This window comes from Gavialis gangeticus, unplaced genomic scaffold (assembly GCF_001723915.1).
Source record: "Gavialis gangeticus isolate Ggan-Ray unplaced genomic scaffold, GavGan_comp1, whole genome shotgun sequence".
NCBI classification, from domain to species: Eukaryota; Metazoa; Chordata; order Crocodylia; family Gavialidae; genus Gavialis; species Gavialis gangeticus.
The window spans coordinates 36,904,971-36,913,126 of record NW_017729025.1 but is presented as its reverse complement, the minus strand read 5'-3'; the positions used below and the strand labels follow the sequence as shown (position 1 = coordinate 36,913,126).

Genomic DNA, 8,156 nt, shown 5'->3' with positions numbered 1-8,156 from the left:
AAGGGGGGGGGGGGGAGGGAAGTGAAACAGCAGCTTAGAACATTGTTATTACTATAAGAAGACATTCCACATTTAATAAATCTAGTCTTTCAGGTCCCAATGCTGTTGAAAAGCAAAAAAGATTGCAGTTTGAAATACAATGACTAATCCCTTTTTTGTAGCACAGTGCCTCCAATGTCTCGCCAAGACAAAAGAATGCTAATGTTAATTAGGAACAAAAAGAATTAGAAACCCTATCTAATTTAAAAATAGAAGAAGATGCATTACACCAGGAAAGGCTGGGCGTGGTAGGCATTTACATTGAGTTTTGAAGTCACAGGGAACAGGGGTGCTCCACACTTTGTAACACCAAGGCTGAACTAGCAATTTGTCAGGAGCCTAAGGGCTGTAGCTAATTAATGCTGATTTGCATAACTTGCGAAACAAGACTAAAAATGCAAGCCACCAAAAGATGAACTTCCGATGATTTCCACTTCAATGAATTAGGCCTATTTTTAATCTTGCATTCTTCAGATTACTGGAGACAGCATGTTCCTCCAGAGAGATGTACTTGGGGGTATTCTCTCATGTACTTCCCTTTTCCTGTCCAACCGACCACACAGCCACAACACATGTACCAGCATAGTAATAGAAGCAATGAGCCATGTCATGAGTTAGAGGGAAACTGCCCACTCTTATGTCTATAATGCAACTCCAAATGCATTTTTTTGCTGAGGCAGGGGGACAGGAGTGGTGGGAGAAGGGTGCAAAATCAAGACCAAAGTAAATGTTGCCTTAAAAAGGCGATTCCATTAAAAGCTAGCATTATAGTCCAGTCCCATAAAAAACTGGACCTTGAATAAGATGTCTAATAAGAGGAGTATTTTACACAGATGCATATAGAAGTGAATTTCAACAGGCTCAGGTCACTAGTAGGGGAAGTGCTGCGGGACCAGGGACTGACGGTAAAAGGAGTTCATGAAGAGTCCTTAAGGACACAATCCTTGAAGCCCAAAAGAAGTTCATTGCCATGCAGAAGAAAGGTAGCAGAAGGGCTGGTAAGCCTGCTTGGCTCAATAGGGATATCATGGTCCTCCTGAAAAAGAAGAGAGACAGACATACAGACAATGGAAGCTTGGGACAGTCCCCAAGGAGGACTATACAATAAACAGCCTGCACTTGTAGGGAGCAGATTAGAAAAGCTAAGGCAAAGACTGAATTCAAACTGGCAATGGAAATCAAGGACAATAAGAAATTGTTCTTTAGATACGTAGGGAAATGGAAGTGTGGGGCCATTGCTTAATGACTTGGGACAGCTAGTTACCAACACACAGGAGAAAAACTGAACTCCTGAATGACTACTTTATTCTAATGAAATACCGAAGCAAGGGGAAAAATCATACTAGATAAAGGTTCAAAATGAACGTGGTGGGAATGACACCCTTCTTACTGTTGACGCTGAGCTGGTGCGTAATCAGTTAGGAAAGTTAGACTTTTATAAGTCATCAGGACCAGATGAACTTCATCTGAGAGTGCTGAAGGACCTGGCCAAAGTCATTGCAGGACCTCTGGTGAAACTCTTCTAAAACTTGTGGCACTTGGGGGAGTTCCCCGAAGACTGGAAGAGGGCCAATGTGCCCATCTTCAAGAAGGGGAGGAGAGAGGACCCATGCAACTATAGGCTAATATTAGCTTAACTTGTAATCCCAGGGGAAAATCCTAGAAAAGTTTATCAAGGAGTTTATGTGCAATACGCTCACAGAAGGTAGGATTCTGAATGACAGCCAGCATGGCTTCATTACAGGCAGGTCTTGTTTTTACCAATCTCATCGCCTTCTATGACCAGGTAACTTGCCACCTGGATGAGAGAGAGGAGGTTGACACTGTATGCTTAGGCTTCCAAAAGGCCTTAGATATGGCCTTTTGGAAGTCTAAGCATACAATGTCAACAGATCTGTCTTGCATACAATGAACAGATCTGTGTTGCCCTGGCAAGAAGTGGCCAGTGGTGTCCCCCAGGAGTCTGTGCTTGGTACAGCACTTTTCAACATCTTTATCAATGATTTGGATGTGGTAGTGAAGAGCTCACTGGCCAAGTTCGTGGACAACACCATGTTATGGGGGAGTGTGGTCAAGCTTGAAGATAGGCTGCAGATACAGGTGGACCTAGACAGGCTGGCAAGTTGGGCAGATTGAAACCAGATAAAAGTTCAACATTGAGAAGTGTAAAATGCTCCATCTGGGGATGAACAAGCCCCATACCTACAGGCTCGGTGGTGCAAAACTGACTAGCACCACGACTGAAAGGGACTTGGGGTAATAAGAGACCATAGTATGAACATGAGCCATCAGATGCTGTCACCAGCAGGGCAAACAATACTCTGGCATGCATCAACCAATGCATCTCAAGCAAAACCAAGGAAGTGATTCTTCTGCTTTACTCAGCATCGTGAGACTGCAGCTGGAGTACTGTGTCTAGTTCTAGGTGCCACACTCTAACAAGGATGTGGAAAAGCTTGAGAGTCCAGTGAAGAGCCACCTGTCTGATCAGAGGCTTGCAAGGCAAGCCAGATGAGGAAAGGCTGAGGGACTTTAGCCTACAAAGGAGACCGAGAGAAGACTTGGTAGCAGCTTATTGCTACATCAGGGGCTCTGCAAACAACTGTTCACCAGGACACCCTTGGGGAAAACCAGGAGTAATGGCCACAAACCAGATTTCAGGCTTAACATTAGGAAACAACTTTTTCCACAGTCAGGGTGTCCAGACTGTGGAATAAATTTCCCCCAGAGGTGGTGCAATCATCTACCCTGGAAATCTTCATGAGAAGACTGGATGGTCACCTGACTCCAGCTGTCTTTCCTGACTAGCGCAGGGGGGCTGGACCCAATAATCTTGTAAGGTCCCTTCCAGCCCGTTACAGTCTATGAAGCGTTTACTCTTGAACCAGTGAAAGCAAACCCAAAGAACACATTCCGCCTAACAACATCTTCAAAAGCACTGACTCAGGGGCTTCAAGCATGCAACATCTTTACAGCACCTGAAAATGTGCAGGCAACAACTATATTGGGCGTTTTACAAGCATACAAATGAGGTCTGAAGCTTAAGTCCAGCTGAACCAGCATAGTCTCCCACACTGGATGGAAAAACAATGGCTCTGGAGTGGCACCAGATCTACTGATCTCTTTACTGGAGTTCACAGACCATGCAAAAGCCCTGGTTTCAAGAAACAGTGCAAGCCCTATGAGATAAGTGCTTTAAGAGCACCTACTACAGCTATTACATGCTGTGTTTAGATGCATCAGGAAAGTTCTCAAGGTAATGTTGGACAAGTGACTGTCAAGCATTACTTGTATAACCTTAGGCAAGTCACTTGTTCTGTGCCGAAGCTCACCATCAGAAAAATTGGCTTGATAGCACTTAAATACCTTATATAACAAGGCCCTTCAATGCTGTGGTGATGAGGAACATGCAAGTGCCTAAAACAGACAGATTAAACATCTGCAAAGGCAAAGATGTAGTGAGCCATTCTGTGCAACTAGAATTCCTTCAAACCCACTGTCTACTGATCCCCCTCCCTATCCCATGCACTGTAACCTGAAATCAATTTATTGCTACTTTATGGAGTTAAGTTCAAGCTACAGAGTTCAGGTCCAGATCTGAAACACTGCCAAATTTGAGAGACTGGTACCCAGGACTTTGCTTCTGCCCAAGAGAAAGACAGGAACCAACTGCAGATCTCAAATCCAGACTTACTGAGCTCCCAGATATTTGGATTTAGACCACTGACTCTGAACCAGGGTGTGGTGGCACCTTGGGGTGCCTTTAGATCCTTTCAAGGGTACCATGACATGCCACATAATGTTAGTACTGTTATATTTGCAAACATGATTCACAAAATAAAATCCAGAGATTTCAAATAGGAATTCATAGCATTAAAACCATTTTGACCTGTTAACCTGTCTTTGCAAATTCTTTGCAACAGAAAATTGTTCTATTATTTTTCTGTAATCTAAATACGAGAGAAAGCTAAGAACTGGCATTTTCTGAGAGGTGCCCCGAGTCTAACAAGGGGTCTCTTGGGTCTGAAAAAAAGACTGAGAAGCACTGGATAAGATTCAGGCTGCTTTAGAGAATTACTCAGTGTTTGATGAGTTTCCCTCCACAACTCCCACTCCAGATTCAGCCATCTCATTTGGCGGATTTCATTTAAAGCACTAAGTAATAACATTACCTAATTCCACTCCCACATGTTGAGCTTGCAACTCAACTCTCACTGTGTGAATTTTCACTAAGCGGTATTTCACATGTGCCTATTAGGAGGCTTGGCTTTCAGCAAGTTCTTTTAGATTAGATGGCTAGTGAAAAAGCAATGCCTTATTGAAGAGTAGGAGAGGATACTCACTTTGCGAGGCTAGGGAAGTAATGCTTTGCATAGTTCCTTCTCTAGAGCAGTGGTTCTCAACCTTTGGTACCTTAAGTACCCCCTGCCGATTGACCAGGAAAAAGTGAAATTGGAAGTCCCACTGTGATGCTTCCGATTTCGCTGCCGCAAGCTGAGTCCCACTTCTTCCATTGCAGCCTGGGGCAAAGCAGCCTGCACAGGGCCTCCCTCTCTATCCCCCGGCACATTGACGCTGTGGAGTGAAAGCCCCGGCAGCGCAGCAGACACACCAGGAGGGGTGGCAGCTGGAACTTCTGGCCCAAGCAGGCAAAGACCAAAATGCAGCACCTGTGTACCCCCTGCCCATGTCTTGCATATCCCCAGGGGTATGCATACCACAGGTTGAGAAATGCTGATCTAGAGTCTAGTTTCTGAGATGAGGCAGAAATTTAAGGCCTTGAATCTCAAATCCAGCAGCAAAGTTTAAAACTAGTTTTGGATGGCAGTTACATTGCTAATTCATAGTTATCAACAAACTGTAAGGAAACGAAGCTAAAAACTTTCATTAGTAACCAGGAAAAAGGGAAGATCACCTTAACTTCTCACTGGTAAAAGAAACAGCAAAACTCGTTTGGTCTGGCTTTTAAAAAAAAAAAAAAAAATGTTTTCTTGTAAGCAGAAGGTACATACATTCTTCCCAGGTAGGGGAAAATCTTAGGAAAGAAGAAAAAGTTGGTGTCTTTTGGCAGAAACCTGAAAAATATTCATTCAGTCCTGCACTGCAGAATTAGCCAACTTTGTGCCCTCCAGGTTCACACCACATCCCTATTTTCCACCCTGAAGTTTCACTAGTGTGAGTGTTCTCATACAAAAAAATCCAAAAACAACCTCAATGCATCTCAATAGGAGGTACGATTTCAAACCTTGTGTAAACAGGAACACATATACAAGGCTCAGTATATTGTTGTTTCAAGGTGCTTGTTTATTGTCAAGTGTATGAACTAGCTTCTGCTGAAAGCAGCTCCCATCAGGGTCTGAACCTAGAAATCAAAGAAGCCCTGCTGTTTAAAGACACGGAAACAATATTTCTTCTACCAGATAAACTTTGTGCAGCACACGGAATACCCAAACCATCAGTCCTCAGCTAGAGGTAGTGTTCATCATTTGTGGCTATGGAAGCTGGGTAGGAAAAGACTGCTCCAATTTCTGCTTGCATACCTCTGTACGGAAATTTTGCTAGTTCAGTGCCATAGGCAGAATGGTTTGGCAGCAGGGAAGGGATGCCTCAACAGCCATGAGCAGTAAGATCCATCAAGTTTCCCTGTGCTATGAAGGAGATTCTTTCCCAAGAGGTACTGGCAAATACTCCATACTGCAGAAGCATGTAAACCCAAGATCACGTGAAACATTGACTCTGCCACAGTAGAAGACTATTTGCCCTTTGTTATGTTAGATTACAATTAGCTGGTGCAGCAGCTGCCAAGTAAAGGTCAGTGGTTGCCCGTTTATTTTCTAGTGTAACCTTTTAAGACACAACTGAAAAAAATCAGGATGCCAGGGCAGCCTGTGCAAAGCTGTGGGTCTGGACAGTAACATATTCTTTCACACCTGAGTCTTCACCAAGTTCTCAAACAATTCCAAAGCCTCTCTAAAAAACAAAAACAAAACAAAAACAAAAAAAACTGTCTAAGTGGTAACCTGACATTTAGCCATGCAAACTACTAACAAGACCTTCTACCTACCAAGACTGCTACAGCCCGCTGCAAGATGCATTCACAAACTCAGACAACAGAGCTAAGGACATCAATTTGATTAACTGAAGAAAAGAAGAAAACTTCTCTGCCTAATCAGTGAGAGCTGCACTATGTACATTGGACTAAGGTTGCCTCATCACTTTAATATGTAGTATGGTACTGGGAACACAATATAATACACCCACATCCTCTGGAGGCACTTGTGCAATTAAAGCTCTTATAAATGCAAATGTTTTATTATTTTTATTCAATAATAATACCACCACCAATTTTTTCCCCTTCCCAAGCACGTGAAACCAATAAAATGTTACCAGCATCTCAAAGATTCCAAACTAATATCAAAGACTGAAAGATGCTGCTGTTTAGCACTGTCCAGTGTCCTGGTACAAGAAAGGAGAACAATCTTGTGGCACACACACAGTACTAGTAGCTAGGCTAAACACAGCTGGCCATTAAGGCAGATTCTCTTTTCTTACATTATGTGCCCAAATGCAGATACGCTTTCATTTTCACACCCCTTAGAGACATTTCCATTCTTTTGATGAAGAATTCTTTTTTAATTGCCTTTTTTTTTTTTTACGTTTAGAATACTTCTCTGCTTCTTCACCGAGGCTTAAAAGAAGTCTTTCATGCAGAACCAAAGCAACACCCAAACACATCAGCCCACCTCCCTTTTCTTCCTCCTTGCTGTGGACACAGTTTTACGTTTTGCTACTGAGTTGCAAGCAATCACTCTCTTTGCCGGCATGAGGAGCTTCTAAGTAATGTCATCACTTCAGCACATGAAAGAAGCACAGCAGACCAGCCACAAGAAAAAAAACCTGATGTACAAACAGTTGTAAAAAAATGCACAAAATGAACTAGAAAAACCCAAGAATGTTACATTTCCCTGCTGAGTGTACAGTAGCAGGGATCCGAGTTAATCCAACAATAAAAGTGTCACAAAATAGCAGTATTTTCTAGCTGACAGTGTCCCTTTACACTAGAGCACAGAGGAAATACAACCATTTAGACCTGCCAAACAAAAAGAACCAACCACTGCTTGATCCCCCCGAGAAATGGGCCAATAGCAAACAGCAGTCACTTTGTGTTGCTTAGGTCAGAAGAAAAGTCTTTTTGCATGGATCCTTCCAAAAGTTTCACATGCAGGAAACAGTCCTGCTTTCTTCTTTTAAGCCATGCTATATTTAAATGCAATGAGTACAGATTAACACAGGCTAATCATAAACAGTGTCATCAACTTAGAGACAAGAAAAGCTTAACCAGGGCATTAGCTTTACAATTGTACTTGATAATTATAAGACTGCACAAGTTAAGGTGATATAGCAGCAGCAAACACATTTCTTTCCAGAGCCAATGTTTGAGTCGCTCACTGTTCAGGCAAGAAAAAAAAAATTGTGGGGCAAAAGGGGTGGGGGGAAAGGAAATTGAGGCTGTATGCCACTGAAAACTACCAGAGATTTTACAAGTTTTATGTAAAGAATGGGGTAGCTTTCTACCTTCACTTCATTATAATTTTAAAAAATTAAATATTAAAAAAAAAATCTTTACTCACCTGTATTACTTCTATCCCTCTTTTCCTAGGGGGGCAAAAGAAAAGAAAAAAAGGTTACTTTTGTGAATGGCATCATAAGTCAAACGCTTACAAAAATGCTCTATTTGATGCTAGCATACAAGAGAAAAAAAACTGTACATTCCAGTGAGTGTTTGTGCTGTCCTAAACAGGGAAAGATTTCAGCACATAAATTAACATTTTCCTAAACTGGGATCTAGGGACCAGCAAGCATGTGTAAACAATGCTGCACTGGTATAGTCTGCGTGACTACCAACCAAAAAGCAGCATATGAGATTGCAAGCTAAAGGTGTGCTGCACTTTGAGTTGTTCTTTCCCCGATATCCCTCCCTTAAGCGAATCCAGTGAGGAAATTACACCAGAGTAAGTACCCACAGAATGAGTGAAATTCAGAAGCCACCTGTAAGGGGATGCAAGGTTTAAGTCACCAAACAGTCTTTCTGGATTTTAGGAAAGCCTTTGGCACCG

General features: G+C 42.5%; 1 protein-coding gene across 1 annotated transcript in view; it reads right to left on the bottom strand.

Annotated features, from left to right (window-relative positions):
- The window catches only part of ITPK1 (inositol-tetrakisphosphate 1-kinase), a 329,726-nt gene that overhangs the window by 228,598 nt on the left and 92,972 nt on the right, over positions 1 to 8,156 (bottom strand). The window contains exon 2 of the mRNA XM_019518638.1: positions 7,671 to 7,695. Coding sequence (XP_019374183.1) covers positions 7,671 to 7,695 — 25 coding nt within the window. The remainder of the gene's footprint in view (positions 1 to 7,670; positions 7,696 to 8,156) is intronic.